We start from the raw sequence: 24,926 nt of genomic DNA, 5'->3' as shown, positions 1-24,926 counted from the left end.
CAAACAGCAAATGCATCCAACACATTTGTAGAGTCACAAGCTTGTAATGGTTGCGCTCTAGGAATATGGGACCAAATACTAAATGTTTGACTACTTTAATACACATTACTGAATTTTTCCCAATACTTTTGGTATCCTAAAATGGGGAGACTATCTACAAAAAGCGCTGTAATTTCTAAACGGTTCACCCGATATGGATGAAATACCCTCAAATTAAAGCTGCTAGCCTGCACTTCAACCTCATAGTCATTGTATCATTTCAAATCCAAAGTGCTGGAGTACAGAGCCAAAACAACCAAAAATGTGTACTTTTGGAGCTCACTGTAGATGATATAGCCTGTAGAATGGGATATGGATTATATAACCTGTAAAAAACCATCCAGTATACATATCATTCATCTAGAATGTTTTCCCTATAACCTTTCTCTCCCTAAACGTACAATTAAGAGAGGTATTGACATTCTGTTGTTAACTGTCAGATTACAAAATGCTCATGTGTTTGCTTTGACCTTGACGTTGGCTATGTCTCCATATAACTAGACCGGTAAAAGCTGTTGCTTAAGTGTTAACAGTAACAGTCCCTTCTGTTCTCTACTGACTGACAGTTAGGAGACTTCCTCTTTTTCCCTCTCTGCCTAACTGAGGTTGAACAACAGCAAATAGACAAACTGTAGGTTGGCAGTAAAAACTTCACAATGACATCTGGTCAACACTGGAATGAAAGTTATGAAACACGGTAAAATGCTGGAGTTGAGTGGCTTAATGTAGTAAATGTGATGAGTCTAAAACAGGCCCATATGAGGGCTGGATCCTGTCATCGGACGTCACTGTTGTCTCTGATACTGTGCATTATAATAACAGAGATTCTAAAGTTATAACTGTTGTCTCTGACACTGTGTGATGATAACAGAGATTCTAAAGTTAAAACTGTTGTCTCTGACACTGTGTGATGATAACAGAGATTATAAAGTTAAAACTGTTGTCTCTGACACTGTGTGATGATAACAGAGATTCTAAAGTTAAAACTGTTGTCTCTGACACTGTGTGATGATAACAGAGATTCTAAAGTTAAAACTGTTGTCTCTGACACTGTGTGATGATAACAGAGATTCTAAAGTTATAACTGTTGTCTCTGACACTGTGTGATGATAACAGAGATTCTAAAGTTATAACTGTTGTCTCTGACACTGTGTGATGATAACAGAGATTCTAAAGTTATAACTGTTGTCTCTGACACTGTGTGATGATGACAGAGATTCTAAAGTTATAACTGTTGTCTCTGACACTGTGTGATGATAACAGAGATTCTAAAGTTAAAACTGTTGTCTCTGACACATGATGATGACTGACTCTAAAGACATGGTGATAGAAATGATGAAGTTATAATTGAACAGGAATAGAAACGACTGAGTCAGAAAATGATTGGGTGTGTGTTGCTAGGCTACAGCCTCAGAGTTAAAATGTTGAAATGTTCTGAGGGTACACACACCCACACACCTTAGGTTTTGCTTTTAATGAGGCAGAAACACATGTCAACAAGATGGAGAAACTTTACCCAAAGACACCCACACTACGGCTGGGTCTCAATGCTCTTTACTCTACTCCTCCCTAACCTCCTCTCCTTCTCTCATCCACACTACGGCTGGGTCTCAATGCTCTTTACTCTACTCCTCCCTAACCTCCTCTCCTTCTCTCATCCACACTACGGCTGGGTCTCAATGCTCTTTACTCTACTCCTCCCTAACCTCCTCTCCTTCTCTCATCCACACTACGGCTGGGTCTCAATGCTCTTTACTCTACTCCTCCCTAACCTCCTCTCCTTCTCTCACCCACACTACGGCTGGGTCTCAATGCTCTTTACTCTACTCCTCCCTAACCTCCTCTCCTTCTCTCACCCACACTACAGCTGGGTCTCAATGCTCTTTACTCTACTCCTCCCTAACCTCCTCTCCTTCTCTCACCCACACTACGGCTGGGTCTCAATGCTCTTTACTCTACTCCTCCCTAACCTCCTCTCCTTCTCTCACCCACACTACGGCTGGGTCTCAATGCCTCTTTACTCTACTCCTCCCTAACCTCCTCTCCTTCTCTCACCCACACTACGGCTGGGTCTCAATGCTCTTTACTCTACTCCTCCCTAACCTCCTCTCCTTCTCTCACCCACACTACGGCTGGGTCTCAATGCTCTTTACTCTACTCCTCCCTAACCTCCTCTCCTTCTCTCACCCACACTACGGCTGGGTCTCAATGCTCTTTGAAGGCTTTCTGCTCTCCTCCCTCACCAATGATCTGAATCTAAAGCTTCAGTTTCTCTACTTGTTTTCTGAAGCTAGGCTTCCAGAGGAGGGTCATGTGACTGTGACCCAGCAAGTCCCATGTAGCTCATTTGATAGAGCATGGTGCTTGCAGCGCCAAGGTTGTGGGTTCGATTCTCACGGGGGACCAGTATGAAAAAAATATTTAAATGTTTGCACTCACTACCGTAAATCGCTTTGGATAAGAGCGTCTGCTAAATGACAAAAAATTTTTAAAAAACCACTCATGGTTTGGGATCAAAACCAGCAGGCTAGGAAAGTGTGAGTGTGTGTGTGTGTGTGTTTTGAATGCTCTGACATAGCATACATACATAGGGGCGCTGTTTTAATGGTGTGTGTTAGTACTCACCCCTCGGCCTGTCCAATACCTCTGTTCTCTACTTTCATCTCCCCCTCCTTTATCATGGAGGTAAGGATCACCTGCAACAAGACACAGTGGAAAACATACCAGACTGCTGTGCTGTGGAAAGTATGCCTGGTGAGTTTCCCTGCTGGAGACAACATCACGCTGTGGTGAGTGGACTGGGACAGGGAACCAGCTGGTCTTTAGCTGGCATGGGAAACAGGTCAGTTGATGTAGTTTGGAAGAGCTACTGTGTGGTCAGTGTGTGTGTGTGTGTGTGTGTGTACCTCGTGTTCAGGAGATAGCTGTTCCATGTCCGTCCTCAGACACCTCAGGCCAGGCAGGAAGTGATTCACCATAAGCTCCTCTGAGATGACTGGAACAGGATGTCAAGGAGAGGACAACCAAACACTAACACAGAGTTGAACAAAACTTACCAGACAACTAAATACTAACACAGGGGTTTAACAACACATATTGGACAACCAAACAGTTTAAATAAATGTTTTACTGTACAACTGAAGACTAACAGAGTTTAACTAGACTAATATTGGACAACCAAATACCAACACAGAGTTTTACAAAACCTACTGGACAACTGAACACTTACAGTACACACAGTTTAACAACAGTGAACACTGGACAACCAAACACTAACACAGTTTAACAACAAGTAGGTAAGATTAGTGAGGCTGTTATATGACTACATTACCCAGAGGGCCACAGTACTTCCACTGGCTCGTCGCACACACTGATGATGTCACAGCCCCAGGCGCTGATAGTGAGTGATCTGTCAGGGGTTTAGGCACTGTGACCAACGCTACATGAGACCCCCAGTATAGCCTGCTATACTCACACAGTACCAATCCTCAGCCAGCTGGTGGGTGGGTGGGTAGATGTGTGTGTGTGTGTGTATGAAGGTCACCAGAGAGAAGGTTAGGGAGGTCTCTGAGCTGTGAAATATACCCTTGTGAAACCACACCATTTTGGGAACACATTCAGGGAAGGACGTGCACGCATGCACGCACTGAGCCCTATGGTTGGAACCTCTGACCAAAGGCTTGGAGGCAGCTCTCCCTGTCTCATTTTCTCTCCTGGCTTCTCCCTCTCTCTGTGGTCTCTTTCTCTGTCCCTCGCTCTCCTATTTGTGGGCTGTGGTCCGTCTCTAACTCCCTCGCTCTCCTTCTCTCTGTGGGCTGTGGTCCGTCTCTAACTCCCTCCCTCTCTCCGCTCAGTCAACCCTGTAATCCGCCTACAGCCCCAAAACGGAGAGAGTTTATTTTCCTTTCTCCACTCGCCAACGGGACAGGCAACCACTGCACAATCTACACACACACACACACACACACACACACACCTCTGTCACACACACACACACACACCTCTGTCACACACACACACACACACACACACACACACACACACCCCTCTGTCACACACACACACACACACACACACACACACACACACACACACACACACACACCTCTGTCACACACACACACACACACACTCTGTCACACACACCTCTGTCACACACACACACACACACACACACCTCTGTCACACATATACAAAGATCAAAGTTGATGCCAAAGACCAAAGACCTTTTAGTCCAGATAAAATAGTTGACAGCTAAAAAAAAGTTTGAAGGCACACACACACATACAGCTATAATAGAAAACTAATTCAGTGTATATATACCTGTCTAATGAGGCAGGGCAAGTTGAGCCCAGAACCACAAATAATTAAGTTTTTAACCACCCGCCCCATAGGATCCACTGACTACACTAACCTAGTCTTGACCCAGGTCATGTTATTTTAAAGACATATTCTGAGTCACGGCTCTAAAAGTTACATAAAACCTTCTCCCCTGAACCCAAGCCAAGCCAACACTCTGTACATACCGCTAGTCTATGAACTATTGCCCTGGTTTAGCTTATCCTTTTAAAGGCCTCTTGACTCAACTCGTTACATGTAGCTGTTCGCCTCAACGACGATTAAAGGGTGAGGTAAGTTCTGTACACAGTAGCAGGACACACACACACGGTGGTGCTCCACAAGGTGAAGGATACAGCAGCATGAGAGAGCGCTGTAGGCCTCAAACAGCTGAGTAGCGATGTCTATCCTCTTACTGTCTGTCGCCTGGACGTTGTTAACCAACGCTAGCTTGTGGAGGTGGGGGAGCACAACTGATAGATGGAAAACACAGACAATATTACTGTGTGTGTGTGTGTGTGTGTGTGTGTGTGTGTGTGTGTGTGTGTGTGTGTGTGTGTGTGTGTGTGTGTGTGTGTGTGTGTGTGTGTGTGACAGTACTGACACTCGTCTCTGAAGCGTGGCTCAGCGTTGGGTCCGACCCGTCCGAAGGTCCTGATAATCTCCATGTGTAGAGAGTGCTGGTGCTGGTACTGTGGGTCCTCCAGGAACGACGCTAGCTGCATCTTCACACGCTCCAACAGCTGGGACACGCGCATACATTAATACACACACACACACATTAATACACACACACACATTGATACACACACACACACATTAATACACACACACACACATTAATATACACACACACACACACACACACACACACACACACACACACACATTAATACACACACACACATACATTAATACACACACATTAATACACACACACTAATTAATACACACACACATTAATACAGACACAAACACATGAATACACACACACGCACACATTAATATACACACCCACACACATTAATATACACACCCACACACATTAATATACACACCCACACACACATTTAATACACACACACACACACGAATATACACACACATTAAATACACACACACACATTAATATACACACACACACATTAATATACACACCTGTTCTCAAACATACAACCCAGACTTGTTTATGCATGTGTTTAGTATGTTCATGTACACTACCGTTCAAAAGTTTGGGGTCACTTAGAAATGTCTTTGTTTTCGAAAGAAAAGCAATATTTTTGTCCATTAAAATAACATCAAATTGATCAGAAATACAGTGTAGACATTGTTAATGTTGTAAAAATGGCTATTGTAGCTGGAAACGGCAGATTTTTTATAGAATATCTACATAGGCGTACAGAGGCCCATTATCAGCAACCATTAGTCCTGTGTTCCAATGGCACGTTGTGTTTGCTAATCCAAGTTTATCTTTTTAAAAGGCTAATTTAATTGATCATTAGAAAACCATTTCGCAATTATGTTAGCACATCTGAAAACTGTTGTGCTGGCCTTCTTGAGACTTAGTTTAGTATCTGGAGCATCAGCAATTGTGGGTTTGATTACAGGCTCAAAATGGCCAGAAACAAATAACTTTCTTCTGAAACTCGTCAGTCTACTCTAGTTCTGAGAAATGAAGGCTATTCAATGCAAGAAATTGCCAAGAAACTGAAGATCTCGTACAATGCTGTGTACTACTCCCTTCACAGAACAGCGCAATCTGGCTCTAACCAGAATAGAAAGAGGAGTGGGAGGCCCCGGTGCACAACTGAGCAAGAGGACAAATATCAAATCAAATCAAATTGTATTGGTCACATGCGCCGAATACAACAGGTGCAGACATTACAGTGAAATGCTTACTTACAGCCCTTAACCAACAGTGCATTTATTTTAACAAAAAAAGTAAAAATAAAACAACAACAAAAAAAGTGTTGAGAAAAAAAGAGCAGAAGTAAAATAAAATAACAGTAGGGAGGCTATATATACAGGGGGGTACCGGTGCAGAGTCAATGTGCGGGGGCACCGGCTAGTTGAGATAATTGAAGTAATATGTACATGTGGGTAGAGTTAAAGTGACTATGCATAAATAATTAACAGAGTAGCAGCAGCGTAAAAAGGATGGGGTGGGGGGGCAGTGCAAATAGTCCGGGTAGCCATGATTAGCTGTTCAGGAGTCTTATGGCTTGGGGGTAAAAGCTGTTGAGAAGTCTTTTGGACCTAGACTTGGCACTCCGGTACCGCTTGCCGTGTGGTAGCAGAGAGAACAGTCTATGACTAGGGTGGCTGGGGTCTTTGACAATTTTGAGGGCCTTCCTCTGACACCGCCTGGTATAGAGGTCCTGGATGGCAGGAAGCTTTGCCCCAGTGATGTACTGGGCCGTACGCACTACCCTCTGTAGTGCCTTGCGGTCGGAGGCCAAGCAGTTGCCATACCAGGCGGTGATGCAACCAGTCAGGATGCTCTCGATGGTGCAGCTGTATAATTTTTTGAGGATCTGAGGACCCATGCCAAATCTTTTCAGTCTCCTGAGGGGGAATAGGCTTTGTCGTGCCCTCTTCACGACTGTCTTGGTGTGTTTGGACCATGATAGTTTGTTGGTGATGTGGACACCAAGGAACTTGAAGCTCTCAACCTGTTCCACTACAGCCCGTCGATGAGAATGGGGGCGTGCTCAGTCCTCTTTTTTTTCCTGTAGTCAACAATCATCTCCTTTGTCTTGATCACGTTGAGGGAGAGGTTGTTATCCTGGCACCACACGGCCAGGTCTCTGACCTCCTCCCTATAGGCTGTCTCATCGTTGTCGGTGATCAGGCCTTCCACTGTTGTGTCGTCTGCAAACTTAATGATGGTGTTGGAGTCGTGCCTGGCCATGCAGTCATGGGTGAACAGAGAGTACAGGAGGGGACTGAGCACGCACCCCTTAGGGGCCCCCGTGTTGAGGATCAGTGTGGCAGATGTGTTGTTACCTACCCTTACCACCTGGGGGCGGCCCGTCAGGAAGTCCAGGATCCAGTTGCAGAGGGAGGTGTTTAGTCCCAGGATCCTTAGCTTAGTGATGAGCTTAGAGGGCACTATGGTGTTGAATGCTGAGCTGTAGTCAATGAATAGCATTCTCACGTAGGTGTTCCTCTTGTCCAGGTGGGAAAGGGCAGTGTGGAGTGCAATAGAGATTGCATCATCTGTGGATCTGTTGGGGCGGTATGCAAATTGGAGTGGGTCTAGGGTTTCTGGGATAATGCTGTTGATGTGAGCCATGACCAGACTTTCAAAGCACTTCATGGCTACAGACGTCAGTGCTACGGGTCGGTAGTCATTTAGGCAGGTTATCTTAGAGTCCTTGGGCACGGGGACTATGGTGGTCTGCTTGAAACATGTTGGTATTACAGACTCAGTCAGGGACATGTTGAAAATGTCAGTGAAGACACTTGCCAGTTGGTCAGCACATGCTCGGAGTACACGTCCTGGTAATCCGTCTGGCCCTGCGGCCTTGTGAATGTTGACCTGCTTAAAAGTCTTACTCACATCGGCTACGGAGAGCGTGATCACATAGTCATCCGGAACAGCTGGTGCTCTCATGCATGCTTCAGTGTTGCTTGCCTCGAGCGAGCATAGAAGTGGTTTAGCTCCGTCTGGTAGGCTTGTGTCACTGGGCAGCTCGCGGCTGTGCTTCCCTTTGTAGTCTGTAATAGTTTTCAAGCCCTGCCACATCCGACGAGCGTCAGAGCCAGTGTAGTACGATTCAATCTTAGCCCTGTATTGACTCTTTGCCTGTTTGATGGTTCGTCGGAGGGCATAGCGGGATTTCTTATAAGTGTCCGGGTTAGAGTCCCGTTCCTTGAAGGCGGCAGCTCTACCCTTTAGCTCAGTGCGGATGTTTCCTGTAATCCATGGCTTCTGGTTGGGGTATGTACGTACAGTCACTGTGGGGACGACATCATCGATGCACTTATTGACGAAGCCAGTGACTGATGTGGTGTACTCCTCAATGCTGTCTGAAGTATCCCGGAACATGTTCCAGTCTGTGCTAGCAAAACAGTCCTGTAGCTTAAAATCTGCGTCATCTGACCACTTTTTTATTAACCGAGTCACTGGTGCTTCCTGCTTTAGTTTTTGCTTATAAGCAGGAATCAGGAGGATAGAGTTATGGTCAGATTTGCCAAATGGAGGGCGATGGAGAGCTTTGTATGCGTCTCTGTGTGTGGAGTAAAGGTGGTCTAGAGTTTTTTTTCCTCTGGTTGCACATTTAACATGCTGGTAGAAATTAGGTAGAACGGATTTAAGTTTCCCTCCATTAAAGTCCCCGGACACTAGGAGCGCTGCATCTGGATGAGCGTTTTCCTGTTGATTTATGGCCTTGTACAACTCATTCAGTGCAATCTTAATGCCAGCATTGGTTTGTGGTGGTAAATAGACAGCTATGAAAAATATAGATGAAAACTCTCTTGGTAAATAGTGTGGTCTACAGCTTATCATAAGATACTCTACCTCAGGCGAGCAAAACCTCGAGACTTCCTTAGTATTTGATTTTGTGCACCAGCTGTTGTTTACAAATATACACAGACCGCCACCCCTTGTCTTACCGGAGTCAGCCGTTCTATCCTGCCGATGTAGCGTATAGCCCGCTAGCTGTATGTTATCATTGTCGTCGTTCAGCCACGACTCGGTGAAACATAGGATATTACAGTTTTTAATGTCCCGTTGGTAGGATAACCGTAATCTTAGGTCATCCAATTTGTTATCCAGTGATTGAAGATTGGCTAATAGGATTGATGGAAGAGGCAGTTTACTCGCTCGCCGTCGGATCCTTACAAGGCACCCCAATCTACGTCCACGATATCTCCGTCTCTTCCTCACGCGAATGACGGGGATTTGGGCCTTGTCGGGTGTCTGCATGATATCCTTCGCCGCCGCCTCGTTGAAGAAAAAATCTTCGTCCAATACGAGGTGAGTAATCGCTGTCCTGATATCCAGAAGCTCTTTTTGGTTAAGAGACGATGGCAGAAACATTATGTACAAAATAAATTACAAATAACGCGGAAAAACACACATAATAGTACAAATGGTTAGAGGGCTGTAAAACGGCAGCCATCTTCTCCGGCGCTGTTCATTAACATCAATAGAGTGTCTAGTTTGAGAAACAGACGCCTCACAGGTCCTCAACTGGCAGCTTCATTAAATAGTACCCGCAGAACACCAGTCTCAACTTCAACAGTGAAGAGGCGAATCCGGGATGCTGACCTTCTAGGCAAAGAAAAAGCCATATCTCAGACTGCCCATCTTAATCTTTTATTTTTATTGGCCAGTCTGAGATATGGCTTTTTCTTTGCTACTCTATGTGACCCCAAACTTTTGAACGGTAGTGTATGTCTGTTTGTAAATATAGATGTTCGTACCTCTTTCTGCGTGACCGTCTCCATGATGGTGCCAAAGGCAGGGATAGTAGATATCCTGACTGAACTATAACCCAGACAGGAGTTAGAATAGAACCAGGTCTCTGCTTTATAAACACTCCAAGATGCAGCTCAGACTATAGCAATAGAACACTGAGCAACACCAACCAATCATCAGTGTGGATCATGTATGTTAATGCCAAGGTTAATGGTGATGTTAGATCAGTCCAGTGTCAGTATGGATTTAAACAATATAATACATTCAAAGAAACCACGAGGATGCAGAGGAGGGAGAGGGAGCGAGAGGGAGAGAGAGGAGAAGAGGAGCGAAAACGTCTTTGTTGACTCACAATTCAGGCCCAGTGCACAGTGTTATGAGAGCTGGGGCCACCCAACGGTCTATTAAAGGTTCTGACATGCCTCGCAGAATCAACTGGAAACGGATAGGAGGGAGAGAGGGAGAGGTTAGGAGGGCGAGAGGAAGAGGGAGAGGTTAGGAGAGAGAGAGGAAGAGGTTAGGATGGAGGGAGAGGTTAGGAGGGAGGGAGAGGTGAAGACAATCGTCCAGGACCTGAGAGTTGGAGGCTGAGGGGGGGATCTGGGTGAGGAGGAGGAAGGGGGAGGGGGGTAAGGCATTACAGCTGAGCATGCTGGGATGCCTCTAAATGCAGCCAATCAGAGCGCAAGTTGGGTTAGTGTCGGTAGACTGATGATGCGATGAACATGATTGGGTAGTTACTAGACGGCTATGCCAGAAAGGACAATCTCCCTTATATCTTCAGTACATTAGATATTTGGTATTAATTAAAGAGTTAACGTTTGGGTTTATGAAATGGTTTAGGTTAGAGGTAAGGGTTTGGGTTAGTGTTTAAATCACATGTTATGGTTAGAAAGCATCATACCTCCGTCCTTTCAAGCATGGTTATATTGAGACGACCGGGATGTGGGTTAGTGGCGCAGGCTGATGATGCGATAATAGCTTGTGATGGTTAATGTCGCACACTGATGATGTGTGGTTTTAGAGACAGTAAACATTAACATCACAGAACCGGTCGACCGCACCTCAACAGGAAGAAACCCCAAAGAAGATTTTTACCCAGAGTCAGACAGACTTGAAAACATCTGAGAGAGCAGAGAAAATATACACTTTTAGAGAGAGCACCTACTTTGCACTGGATTCATGCTGCAATGCCTCAGTGTCTCTATCCCTGAGTTTGAGACACAATTTAGTTCACTTTAGTCAAGTTCACGTAATTTACCTTGTGGTCGTATTTGTTTAGCTTTTTGAGCTCTTTGACTGTCTGCCCCAATCAAATCCACTATTAAACCAATCAAAATCTCCCGATGATGTGGGGTTCTTCCTGCGAGGTGGTAGGGTCGAGGTGGCCAGACAAGGCAGCAGGGGGACACTTACATTTCAGGGTCGCTGGAGAGCGTGATGAGAGCGGGCACCACCCTCTGAGCCACCAGCGTCTCATTCACCCCCTTCACCAGCAGCTGATTGGACAACACAGCCGTGAGGTCACAGTGATGTAACAGCCCAGGGGCGGGCCACGGACAGAGCCAGCAGTATCACGGCAACACACCGAGAGAGGGAGGAGGAGGGGGAAAAAGGAAAACAAAACAGAAAAAAGTGATATACAACGACAAGAAGTAGCAGCAGCGGCATGGCAGGTACGCAGGTCATGCACGCCATCAAGTAAACATACACACAACCAAACACACACACACACAACCAAACACACACACACACACAACCAAAACACACACACACACACACACACACAACCAAAACACACACAACCAAACACACACACACACAACCAAACACACACACACACACAACCAAACACACACACACAACAAAACAACACACACATAAACAAAAAAATTAACAACAAATAATAAGTGAGGAGCCAAGCGAACAGAGCTGGTAGAAGTTACCCCCTAACCACTGGTCCAGAGTCAGATCTTTGTCCATGCCTTAATAGTGATGGTTTGGACTGGGGGCAGAGGAATCTGATCCTACATCTGTGGTTAGGGTTAGGGCTCTACCTAGCCTGCTGAGAATGGTAGGGTGGGATATACCACTATGAGAGTGAAGGGGGAGGGGGGTGTCTATACCACTATGAGAGTGAAGGGGGAGGGGGGTGTCTATACCACTATGAGAGTGAAGGGGGAGGGGGGTGTCTATACCACTATGAGAGTGAAGGGGGAGGGGGGTGTCTATACCACTATGACAGTGAAGGGGGGAGGGGGTGTCTATACCACTATGAGAGTGAAGGGGGGAGGGGGGTGTCTATACCACTATGAGGGGGGAGGGGGGAGGGGGGGGTGTCTATACCACTATGAGGGGGAGGGGGGAGGGGGGTGTCTATACCACTATGAGAGTGAAGGGGGAGGGGGGTGTCTATACCACTATGAGAGTGAAGGGGGAGGGGGGTGTCTATACCACTATGACAGTGAAGGGGGGAGGGGGGTGTCTATACCACTATGAGAGTGAAGGGGGGAGGGGGGTGTCTATACCACTATGAGGGGGGAGGGGGGTGTCTATACCACTATGAGGGGGAGGGGGGAGGGGGGTGTCTATACCACTATGAGGGGGGAGGGGGAGGGGGAGTGTCTATACCACTATGAGGGGGGAGGGGGAGGGGGGTGTCTATACCACTATGAGGGGGGAGGGGGGTGTCTATACCACTATGAGGGGGGGAGGGGGAGGGGGGTGTCTATACCACTATGAGGGGGAGGGGGACGGGGGGGTGTCTATACCACTATGAGGGGGGTGTCTATACCACTATGAGGGGGAGGGGGGTGTCTATACCACTATGAGGGGGGAGGGGGGTGTCTATACCACTATGAGGGGGGAGGGGGAGGGGGGTGTCTATACCACTATGAGGGGGAGGGGGGGGGGGGTGTCTATACCACTATGAGGGGGGAGGGGGGAGGGGGGTGTCTATACCACTATGAGGGGGAGGGGGGTGTCTATACCACTATGAGGGGGGAGGGGGGTGTCTATACCACTATGATGGGGGAGGAGGACGGGGGGGGGGTCTATACCACTATGAGGGGGGAGGAGGACGGGGGGGTGTCTATACCACTATGAGGGGGGAGGGGGGTGTCTATACCACTATGAGGGGGGAGGGGGTGTCTATACCACTATGAGGGGGGGAGGGGAGGGGGTGTCTATACCACTATGAGGGGGAGGGGGAGGGGGGTGTCTATACCACTATGAGGGGGGTGTCTATACCACTATGAGGGGAGAGGGGAGGGGGGTGTCTATACCACTATGAGGGGGGAGGGGGGTGTCTATACCACTATGAGGGGGAGGGGGGACGGGGGGTGTCTATACCACTATGAGGGGGAGGGGAGGTGGGTGTCTATACCACTATGAGGGGGGAGGGGGGTGTCTATACCACTATGAGAGTGAAGGGGGGGGGTGTCTATACCACTATGAGGGAGGAGGGGGGAGGGGGGTGTCTATACCACTATGACAGTGAAGGGGGGAGGGGGGTGTCTATACCACTATGAGGGGGAAGGGGGGAGTCTATACCACTATGAGGGGGGAGGGGGGTGTCTATACCACTATGACAGTGATGGGGGGAGGGGGAGTCTATACCACTATGAGGGGGAGGGGGGGGTGTCTATACCACTATGAGGGGGAGGGGGTGTCTATACCACTATGAGGGGGGAGGGGGGTGTCTATACCACTATGAGGGGGGGAGGGGAGGGGGGTGTCTATACCACTATGAGGGGGGGTGTCTATACCACTATGAGGGGGGAGGGGGAGGGGGTGTCTATACCACTATGAGGGGGGAGGGGGGTGTCTATACCACTATGAGGGGGAGGGGGTGTCTATAACACTATGAGGGGGGAGGGGGGTGTCTATACCACTATGAGGGGGAGGGGGGTGTCTATACCACTATGATGGGGGAGGGGGTGTCTATACCACTATGAGGGGGGAGGGGGGGGGGGGTGTCTATACCACTATGAGGGGGGAGGGGGAGGGGGGTGTCTATACCACTATGAGGGGGGAGGGGGAGGGGGGTGTCTATACCACTATGAGGGGGGAGGGGGAGAGTGCAACAACATCTCCTCTTCATCAGGAGTGTATTTTATCTAGGTCTTATTCTATTTTGGTCCTAGGCTTTTCCCTAGCTCCTACCTCTTAGGTGTTCACAAGGAAGGGGTACTGGCTCTGGGAAGGGGTTAGGGATTCAAATCTAATCAGACCATAGAGAGGGTAGGCAATAACAAGCAGAGTCTGCTGCAGGGGAAACACATCGGGAGGCATTGCAAACCAGTATAGTTCTGTTTGCATAATAAAAACCTTTAGAACCTTATCAGTGTTCCAACAACACTATAACAACTGTACGTTTAAATCAGCTGGGAGACAACTTCTAGTCCATGACAAACAGGTCTCCATAAAAACACTGCAATCCAAATACAGTGTCATCCTTACATGGTCTGACATTAGCCACTAGACTATAAAGCATGTTGTTCAGTGAGTTAACATGTGTGTGTGTATATGTGTGTGTGTGGTGCGTTGCAGCAGGGTGTCGTACCTCAAACATGCGTGCAGCGGTACAGCGGACCAGAGCGGAGGTATGGACCACCCCGTACCACAGTACTGTCAGTAACAACTCATGGTACACTGGGTTAGCTCTGAGAGAGAGAGAGAGAGAGAGAGAGAGAGATGGAGAGAGATGGAGAGAGAGAGATGTGGGAGAGCAAGAGATGAGGGGGAGAGAGAGAGAGAGGGGGAGAAAGAGAGGGGGGAGAGAGAGAGAAAGAGAGAGGGGGGAGGAGAGAGAGACAGAGGGAGATCTAAGTAAAAACAATATATTGCTTATTTCACAGTTATCATTCTCTCCGACTCTTGTGTCTGTGTCTGTGTGTGTCTGTGTATATCTGTGTCTGTGTCTGTGTCTGTGTGTGTGTCTGTGTATATCTGTGTCTGTGTCTGTGTATATCTGTGTCTGTGTCTGTGTCTGTGTATATCTGTGTCTGTGTGTGTCTGTGTCTGTGTGTGTGTCTGTGTGTATCTGTGTCTGTGTCTGTGTGTGTCTGTGTGTGTGTCTGTGTATATCTGTGTCTGTGTATATCTGTGTCTGTGTGTGTGTCTGTGTATATCTGTGTGCGTGTGTTACCCCAGCTCTATGAAGGAGGCTTTGAGGCTGTCCAGGGGGGCGTGGGAGAGAGACAGGGTCGTCATGACGTCCTCTAGAAAACCAACCAGCAGCTTACGATCCTCATCCTGGTGGAACACACACATTACACATAAACACACACATTATACACATCACACACATTATAGACACATTATACACATTACACACATTATAGACACATTATATGCTGAGTGTCAACAGTTGGGTGGTTCCACCAATTAGGTCTTTTTTGAGTAGTGTAACTTAGTAAAAAAAAAAAAGTTTATTTTAACAAACTTCATAAAAAACATGTTTTCCAATATCACAAGGTTAAATAAGGTTGAACAGTGTTGACGATTTCATATTAAAATCAGCCATAAATCCCTTTGTGACAGGGGGAATGGAAGCTCGTTGTGTGCAACAGGGAGTGGCAATTGAACGCAAGCGTCACATTTTTATTATAATAAATTGTTCAAACATTTCTAGCTTGTCTATCTATGGGTAACAGGGTTTACGTGTTATACTCGACCGCTCAGCTTTCCACCACAAAACAGAAAATGCCCAAAAAGAGTAGAACCTGTTCACCTTCTTTTACACTATGATTTCACTTTTAGATGTTCAATTTCTCTTTTGAATAGTTTCACCATATTAAAACGAGAGTTCAGACCACGGAACAGGGTTGAACTTAAAATGAGGGACAGGTAGATTTTTTTCCCTTCTTAAAATGAATCACTAAATCACATGAAATAAACAATAATCTTCAGAAAATACTTTGTCAAAGCAACAAAATAACTAGGGCTTGACAATGATGGTGAAACTTGGAGAAACAATGGGGTTAAGTGGGTTAAAATCTTCCTAGAGGATGCACAGAGGTGTCAAAATGCACTTTTAGCAAGTCTTTATTCATATCGAAAAAATCTGATTGATTGAATTTTCCATGTGGTCTATATTAAAGAGCACTTCATTTAATATAAAAGGCTTTTAAAATTCAATATTTGTGCAAAATGTCTACTTAAAATATGAAAGGGACGCAAAAGGCACTCATTACGTGGAATGACCCAGTTATTAGAAAGACGGATCACTGTCCCAATGACAAACATGCACCAAAACACACTTGTTTACCTGACTGTAGCATGTCAGTACTCCTGTAGCATAGACTGGAACTGTAGCCTTGGTCAGAATACCATTCCCTGTTAAAGCATCTAGGAGAGAGAGAATAAAAATATTGGAGAAAGAGAAATGGACATATGACCATGTAACATATTTCCTGTTCAGTGAGTTTATGAAACAGAGAATAGTTGGCATGCACACAAGACCAGACACAAATAAAAACACTTGGCAGCGATATCAGACCACAACCTCGTTTAAACTTCAGATATATTCAGAGGATGAGAAGAAGAAGTGAGAAACACCCAGTCCTGATCCCCATAAAATAGATGATGTATAAAAGGTCTGTGTCTTCCACTTACCAACATTCTCTTCAGATAGACGTAGGATCTCTTGGAACTGTGGTTTTACCTGAAAGAGAGAGGACACAGCGCTACAGTCAGCACCAATGAAATGAATAGAAGAGCACAGATTCTGTCCAGCACGAGGCCTACAGTGGACCAGTAGACATTCTTACCTTAGTGTTAGTGAAGATCTTGCCAAACGTGCGACAGAGTCTCCAGAAGAAGCGTGAGAACTCATGGACACACGTAGTGGAGGTTACGTTAATACGACCTACTATCTCTATCAGCTGGGGAAGACTGGAGAGAGAGGAGAGGGGGTCAGGAGTGTGTGTGTGTCTGTGTGTGTATCTGTGTGTGTGTCTATATACACTACATGACCAAAAGTATGTGGACACCTGCTCGTCGAACATCTCATTCCATAATCATGGGCATTAATATGGAGTTGGTCCCCCCTTTGCTGCTATAACAGCCTCCACTCTTCTGGGAAGGATTTCCACTAGATGTTGGAACATTACTGCGGGGACTTGCTTCCATTCAGCCACAAGAGCATTAGTGAGGTCGGGCACTGAGGTTGGGAGATTAGGCCTGGCTCGCTGTCGGCGTTCCAATTCATCCCAAAGTGTTAGATCGGGTTGAGGTCAGGGCTCTGTGCAGGCCAGTCAAGTTCTTCCACACCAATCTCGAAAAACCATTTCTGTATGGATCTTGCTTTGTGCACGGGGGCATTGTCATGCTGAAACAGGAAAGGGCTTTCCCCAAACTGTTGCCACAAAGTTGGAAGCACAGAATCGTCTAGAATGTCATTGTATGCTGTAGCGTTAAGATTTTCCTTCACTGGAACTAAGGGGCCTTGCCCGGACCATGAAAAACAGCTCCAGACCATTATTCCTCCTCCACCAAACTTTAAAGTTGGCACTATGCATTGGGGCAGGTAGTGTTCTCCTGGCTAAAGCCAAACCCAGACTCGTCCATCGGACTGCCAGATGGTGAAGACTGATTCATCACTCCAGAGAACGCATTTACACTGCTCCAGAGTCCAATGGCGTCGGGCTTTACACCACTCCAGCTGACGCTTGGCATTGCGCATGGTGATCTTAGGCTTGTGTGCAGCTGTTCGGCCATGGAAACCCATTTCATGAAGCTCCCGACCAACAGTTCTTGTGCTGACGTTGCTTTCAGAGGCAGTTTGGAACTTGGTAGTGAGTGTTGGAAGCGAGGACAGACTATTTTTACGCACTACGTGGTTTAGCACACGGCGGTCCCGTTCTGTGAGCTTGTGTGGCCTACCACTTCGCAGATGAGCCGTTGTTGCTCCTAGATGTTTCCACTTCACAATAACAGCACTTACAGTTGACCGGGGAAGCTGTAGCAGGGCAGAAATTTGACGAACTGACTTGTTGGAAAGGTGGCATCTTATGACGGTGCCACGTTGAAAGTCACTGAGCTGTTCAGTAAGGCCATTCTACTGCCAATGTTTGTCTATGGAGATTGCATGGCTGTGTGCTCGATTTTATACCCCTGTCAGCAACAGCTGTGGCTGAAATTGTCGAATCCACTAATTTGACGGGGTGTCCACATACTTTTGTATATATAGTGTATATGCATGTGTGTGTGTATATATATACTGAGTGTACAAAACATTAAGAACACCTTCCTAATATTTCGTTGCTCCCCCCTTTGCCCTTAGAACAGCCTCAATTCGTCGGGGCATGGACTCTACAAGGTGTCGAAAGCGTTCCACAGCGATGCTGGCCCATGTTGACTCCAATGCTTCCCACAGTTGTGTCAAGTTGGCTGGATGTCGTTTGCGTGATGGACCCGTCTTGATAAGCACGGGAAACTGTTGAGCGTGAAAAACTCAGCTGCGTTGCAGTTCTTGAAACAAACCGGTGCGCCTGGCACCTACTACCATACCCCGTTCAAAGGCACTTAAATCTTTTGTCTTGCCTTTTCACCCTCTGAATGGCACACATACACAATCCATGTCAGGCGGCAGGTAGCTTAGTGGGTAAGAGCGTTGTGCCAGTAACCGAAAGGTCGCTGGTTCTAATCCTCGAGCCGACTAGGTGAAAAATCTGTCGATGTGCCCTTGAGCAAGGCACTTAACCCTAATTGCTCCTGTAAGTCGCTCTGGATAAGAGCGTCTGCTAAATGACCAAAAATAAAAATAAATAAATAATATGTCTCAATCCTTCTTTAACCCGTCTCCTCCCCTTCATCTACACTGATTGAAGTGGATTTAACATCAATAAGGGTTCATAGCGTTCACCTGGATTCACCTGGTCAGTCTTTGTCATGGAAAGAGCAGGTGTTCCTAATGTTATGTCCACTCAGTGTGTGTGTGTGTATATATATATATATATATATATATAAATATAAATGCATGTGAATGTTTAGTGTATAGACCACTCACAGTAGGTTGACCACCCACAGCAGACTGTCCCAGCCTGTAGTGCCGTCATGTTCTAGCTGGTAATCATACAGGATGAGGAGGGCGCTCAGCGTCTCCCGGCTGCCCACGATAGTCGCTAAATCCTGAAGAGGGGACGCTGGCCGAGGGAACCGCGTCACTGACGAGTCAAACAGGAGTCATAGGTTAGGAGTCAGGGGTTAAAGGTCAGGGATGCAAAATACTAGAGATTGTGGGAGAATATGGTAGTCAGAACATATCAAGGTTACTGGCTTCCAATTTCATGTGTGTGTGTGTGTCCTACCCTCTATGGGGGGGATGTTTCCCTTCAGGTTGACCCTGTGTGTGAAGGGAGCGTTCTGGAGCACCACAGAGAACAGAGGAGGGATGAGAGACTGGAGGGCCGACAGGAACATGTGGAGCTTGTGTTCATCAAGACCATGTTCACCCTGCTGGAGAGAAGGAGGGAGGCACAGATAGAGAGAGAGAGATGGAGAGAGAGAGAGAGATGGAGAGAGAGAGAGAGAGAGATAGATGGAGAGAGAGAGCGAGAGAGAGAGAGAGAGAGGGGGGGGTTAGAGCATTCACTTCTCCATCTACTGATCAACCTTATTGATCCATTGGGATCAACAACAACAACAAAAAATCTTACACATGTCAAATAACCAAAGTCCTGTGGCTCTACCTACCTTGAGTAGTTTCTCTATGCGGGCCAGTAGAGAGGGGATGAGAGTGGTCTGGAGGTTTCCCAGCTCTGTGGTCCAGGCAGCGAACGCTGGGATGAACACCTGGTGGATAGCACTGACCACCCTCTCCGATGGGTCACCGAGGGACAGCAACATCAACTCGAAACCCTGACCGCAACATGAACACAACACGACCACAGTCACTTTAACATGACCACAGTTCATTTAACACAACCAAACACAAGAACGGTCAGAAAGCCTTTCGAACACGCACACACACCTGGGAGTACTTGTCAGGGTCGTCGATGTATCCCATGATGATAGCGAGGCTTTTGACCACAGCCTCTCTGACCATGTCTGCCTTGTCTTCAGCTAACATCTGCTGCAGCATGGACAACACCAGCGAACTACGTATCTCCTTCTGAGAACACACACACACAGGCAGAGTGAGAACACACACACACACAGGCAGAGTGAGAACACACACACACACACACACACACACAGGCAGAGTGAGAACACACACACACACAGGCAGAGTGAGAACACACACACACACAGGCAGAGTGAGAACACACACACACAGGCAGAGTGTCTAACAGGCAGATAAGCTGTGTGATAACATGTGAGTACAGGTGTTATGTGTGTAAGTACTGGTGTGTGTATGTATCTGTGTGTGTGAGAGAGAGAGATAGTGTGTGTGCGTGAATCTTACAGGCAGGTAAGGTGCTAAGGCTCCACAGGCCTCTGCTACCAACAACCTCCTCTCTGAATACTTATGGTTGATCTGGGGGAGAGAGCGAGAGAGAGTGAGGAGGATGTGATGAGGGGTAACCCTGTAGATTAGAACATGCTGATCTGTCTTTATTGGGATATTATTGGAAACGTGGCATAATATATTGGTCGTATCCATAGCAACCAATAACTGTTTGTGTATCACCAGCAACAAAAAACTAAATTAGGAATATTTTCAGAGAGAGAGAGAGAGAGAGAGAGAGAGAGAGGAGTAGCTACCTGTTCCCAGCATTGTGGTAGGAGTTCAGCCTCGATTCTAGTAGGACCAACATGTCTGGCAAACGCCACACAACCTGTTAGGATCATCCGCCTATAGACAGACACACACATGTAGTTAATACACACACCGTCAAGATAATCTTTGATCATCAGCCTAGAAACCCACAGATAGGTATAAAAAGACACACACACACCTCTGTTCGTCGTCAGGTCTCTTGATGAGGTTGAAGAGGATGTGGAGGAGCTGGTCTCTCTCTTTAGGCTCCGGGTGGAGGCACGCCGTACACAGGATGAGAGGAATCAACTCCTAGAAACAGAGAGATAGAGAGAGACAGAGGGATGGAGAGAGGGATGAGAGAGAGAGAGAGTGGGAGAGAGAGTGGGAGAGAGAGAAGAGAGAGAGAGAGAGAGAGAGAGAGAGAGAGAGAGAGAGAGAGGCGAGAGAGAGAGATCAGTTTGGGTTTGTGGCTCTTTGGGTGAAGGGGGGGCAGGGTAATGGGTAAGAGAGAGGGAGTTTAAGAACAACACTGTGTAATCACCACCAACAGAAACAGAACAAGGGGCAAATTAACTGGAAACCAGAGGAAACAATGTGCTGTTATCATGTACATCCATGTATCATGACAATGTCTCATGGTTTTCTAATATGAATGACTGGTACCCCCTGGTTTAGACCAAGTTCCTTCATGAACAGTAAAGGTCATGTGAAGTTCATACGAGAACCAGCCTGGAGAGAGAGGGAGAGAACAAAAACTAAAGCCTAGTTCCAGGACGGGATGGGACGGGCAGACAGCCCTTCATACTGCCTCATGACGGGACGGGACAGGCAGACATCCCTTCATACTGCCTCATGACGGGACGGGACAGGCAGACATCACTTCATACTGCCTCATGACGGGACGGGACAGGCAGACATCCATTCATACTGCCTCATGACGGGACGGGACGGGACAGGCAGACAGCCCTTCATACTGCCTCATGACGGGACGGGACAGGCAGACAGCCCTTCATACTGCCTCATGACAGGACGGGACAGGCAGACAGCCCTTCATACTGCCTCATGACGGGACGGGACAGGCAGACAGCCCTTCATACTGCCTCATGACGGGACGGGACAGGCAGACAGCCCTTCATACTGCCTCATGACAGGACGGGACAGGCAGACAGCCCTTCATACTGCCTCATGACGGGACGGGACAGGCAGACAGCCCTTCATACTGCCTCATGACGGGACGGGACAGGCAGACAGCCCTTCATACTGCCTCATGACGGGACAGGCAGACAGCCCTTCAAACTGCCTCAGGACGGGACGGGCAGACAGCCCTTCATACTGCCTCATGACGGGACGGGACAGGCAGACAGCCCTTCATTCTGCCTCATGGTCAAACTGTGGTTAGCTCTACTTTCCTACCGCACACACAACCAAATTAGAGAGAGAGAGGATACACTTAAAAACACTGTTAAAAATATGTATTTTCTTTTTTGAAACCAGCAGGATTTTCCAGGAAGGTTTCATATTTTCCTGATGAACATTGGCAGAATGACCAAACCCAAAGTTGAATGTTGGCAGAACAACAAAATAAAACCAAAGACTATCAATTGTGAGAGAGGCTGGGGAATGGAGGGGAAGCCCTGAAATTACTCACTCAGAGTATGCTGGATGTCGGTAGATGCTGAGTACAACTGTCACTCATTCAAATAAATATATGATGTTCTTCACACTCAACACAACCCCCAGACAGAATGACAACTATTCTGATGTGCTTTCACAAACTGTTAGAGACAAGATTACAATTTAATTTAAAATTGAATTCGAGCAAGGCAGTTAACCCGCACAACAATTTCTCCCCAGACGTCGATTAAGGCAGCCAGGCAGGGGGTTGGGTAAAATGCGGAAGACACGTTTCGGATTAATGCATTCAGTTGTGCAACTGACTAGGTATAGCTTTCCCTACTTCAACCTTGTTCTATTCCAGAATCAGTGAACCCTATCTGACCTTGTTCTATTCCAGAATCAGTGAACCCTATCTGACCTTGTTCTATTCCAGAATCAGTGAACCCTATCTGACCTTGTTCTATTCCAGAACCATTGAACCCTATCTGACCTTGTTCTATTCCAGAACCAGTGAACCCTATCTGACATTGTTCTATTCCAGAACCAGTGAACCCTATCTGACCTTGTTCTATTGCAGAACTAGTGAACCCTATCTGACCCCATTCTATTCCAGAACCAAGCCACAGATATGTTCCAAGGAAAACATCTGGCCAATGTTGGGTCAACATGTGGGCAGGTAGAGCAGCCATGGAGACACCATGGTGCCACCATGTTTACACCCGAGGTGGCCAACTAGGACCTATTGCAGTACCACCATGTTTAGACCAGGGGTGGCCAACTAGGACCTATTGCAGTACCACCATGTTTAGACCTGGGGTGGCCAACTAGGACCTATTGCAGTACCACCATGTTTAGACCAGGGGTGGCCAACTAGGACCTATTGCAGTACCACCATGTTTAGACCAGGGGTGGCCTTCTAGGACCTATTGCAGTACCACCATGTTTAGACCAGGGGTGGCCAACTAGGACCTATTGCAGTACCACCATGTTTAGACCAGGGGTGGCCAACTAGGACCTATTGCAGTACCACCACGTTGAGACCAGGGGTGGCCAACTAGGACCTATTGCAGTACCACCACGTTGAGACCAGGGGTGGCCTTCTAGGACCTATTGCAGTACCACCATGTTTAGACCAGGGGTGGCCAACTAGGACCTATTGCAGTACCACCATATTGAGACCAGGGGTGGCCTTCTAGGACCTATTGCAGTACCACCATGTTTAGACCTGGGGTGGCCAACTAGGACCTATTGCAGTACCACCATGTTTAGACCTGGGGTGGCCTTCTAGGACCTATTGCTGTACCACCATGTTTAGACCTGGGGTGGCCAACTAGGACCTATTGCAGTACCACCATGTTGAGACCAGGGGTGGCCAACTAGGACCTATTGCAGTACCACCATGTTGAGACCAGGGGTGGCCTTCTAGGACCTATTGCTGTACCACCATGTTTAGACCAGGGGTGGCCTTCTAGGACCTATTGCAGTACCACCATGTTTAGACCAGGGGTGGCCAACTAGGACCTATTGCAGTACCACCATGTTTAGACCAGGGGTGGCCTTCTAGGACCTATTGCAGTACCACCATGTTTAGACCAGGGGTGGCCTTCTGGGACCAATTGCAGTACCACCATGTTGAGACCAGGGGTGGCCAACTAGGACCTATTGCAGTACCACCATATTGAGACCAGGGGTGGCCAACTAGGACCTATTGCAGTACCACCATGTTTAGACCAGGGGTGGCCAACTAGGACCTATTGCAGTACCACCATGTTTAGACCAGGGGTGGCCAACTAGGACCTATTGCAGTACCACCATGTTTAGACCTGGGGTGGCCAACTAGGACCTATTGCAGTACCACCATGTTTAGACCAGGGGTGGCCAACTAGGACCTATTGCAGTACCACCATGTTTAGACCAGGGGTGGCCTTCTAGGACCTATTGCAGTACCACCATGTTTAGACCAGGGGTGGCCAACTAGAACCTATTGCAGTACCACCATGTTTAGACCTGGGGTGGCCAACTAGGACCTATTGCAGTACCACCATGTTTAGACCAGGGGTGGCCAACTAGGACCTATTGCAGTACCACCATGTTTAGACCAGGGGTGGCCAACTAGGACCTATTGCAGTACCACCATGTTTAGACCTGGGGTGGCCTTCTAGGACCTATTGCAGTACCACCATGTTTAGACCAGGGGTGGCCAACTAGGACCTATTGCAGTACCACCATATTGAGACCAGGGGTGGCCAACTAGGACCTATTGCAGTACCACCATGTTTAGACCAGGGGTGGCCAACTAGGACCTATTGCAGTACCACCATGTTTAGACCAGGGGTGGCCAACTAGGACCTATTGCAGTACCACCATGTTTAGACCAGGGGTGGCCAACTAGGACCTATTGCAGTACCACCATGTTTAGACCAGGGGTGGCCTTCTAGGACCTATTGCAGTACCACCATGTTTAGACCAGGGGTGGCCAACTAGGACCTATTGCAGTACTACCATGTTTAGACCTGGGGTGGCCAACTAGGACCTATTGCAGTACCACCATGTTTAGACCTGGGGTGGCCAACTAGGACCTATTGCAGAGTGACATTTTCAGATCAGGGCAAGATAAGGCACTTTAGACTATTTAGATGCAGGCCAGTTGTAAGGTGCAGCTGCAGTGCTGGATATAGGTCATTATTTCTCTGGTAAGCTAGAGACCAGGTAGATCAGGACAGCAGGTAGCCTAGCGGTTAGGAGCGTTGAGCCAATAACCGAAAGGTTCCTGGTTCAAATACCCGAGCCGACTAA

General features: G+C 47.4%; 1 protein-coding gene across 7 annotated transcripts in view; it reads right to left on the bottom strand.

Moving 5' to 3' along the window:
• The window catches only part of LOC121569324 (RAB11-binding protein RELCH homolog), a 65,526-nt gene that overhangs the window by 9,717 nt on the left and 30,883 nt on the right, over nt 1-24,926 (bottom strand). For 3 of the 7 annotated variants that reach the window (XM_041880182.2, XM_041880185.2, XM_041880184.2), the window contains 18 exons: nt 20,710-20,822; nt 20,516-20,606; nt 20,217-20,288; nt 19,782-19,922; nt 19,505-19,669; nt 19,120-19,267; nt 18,819-18,975; nt 16,579-16,702; nt 16,424-16,472; nt 16,077-16,156; nt 14,955-15,061; nt 14,370-14,469; nt 11,222-11,304; nt 9,811-9,874; nt 4,982-5,120; nt 4,734-4,850; nt 2,946-3,034; nt 2,665-2,735 (listed from right to left, as the gene is read on the bottom strand). In XM_041880182.2, coding sequence (XP_041736116.1) covers nt 2,665-2,735; nt 2,946-3,034; nt 4,734-4,850; nt 4,982-5,120; nt 9,811-9,874; nt 11,222-11,304; nt 14,370-14,469; nt 14,955-15,061; nt 16,077-16,156; nt 16,424-16,472; nt 16,579-16,702; nt 18,819-18,975; nt 19,120-19,267; nt 19,505-19,669; nt 19,782-19,922; nt 20,217-20,288; nt 20,516-20,606; nt 20,710-20,822 — 1,910 coding nt within the window. Of the gene's footprint in view, nt 1-2,664; nt 2,736-2,945; nt 3,035-4,733; nt 4,851-4,981; nt 5,121-9,810; nt 9,875-9,925; nt 10,241-10,954; nt 11,016-11,221; nt 11,305-13,957; nt 14,003-14,369; nt 14,470-14,954; nt 15,062-16,076; nt 16,157-16,423; nt 16,473-16,578; nt 16,703-18,818; nt 18,976-19,119; nt 19,268-19,504; nt 19,670-19,781; nt 19,923-20,216; nt 20,289-20,515; nt 20,607-20,709; nt 20,823-24,926 lie in introns of those variants that run through there. The other 4 variants (XM_041880183.2, XM_041880187.2, XM_041880186.2 and 1 more) reach the window with 4 other exon arrangements.

The sequence above is a fragment of the Coregonus clupeaformis genome, chromosome 7, assembly GCF_020615455.1.
Source record: "Coregonus clupeaformis isolate EN_2021a chromosome 7, ASM2061545v1, whole genome shotgun sequence".
NCBI lineage: Eukaryota > Metazoa > Chordata > Actinopteri > Salmoniformes > Salmonidae > Coregonus > Coregonus clupeaformis.
The sequence above is the reverse complement of the archived record's forward strand: the minus strand, read 5'-3'. Positions and strand labels throughout refer to the sequence as shown.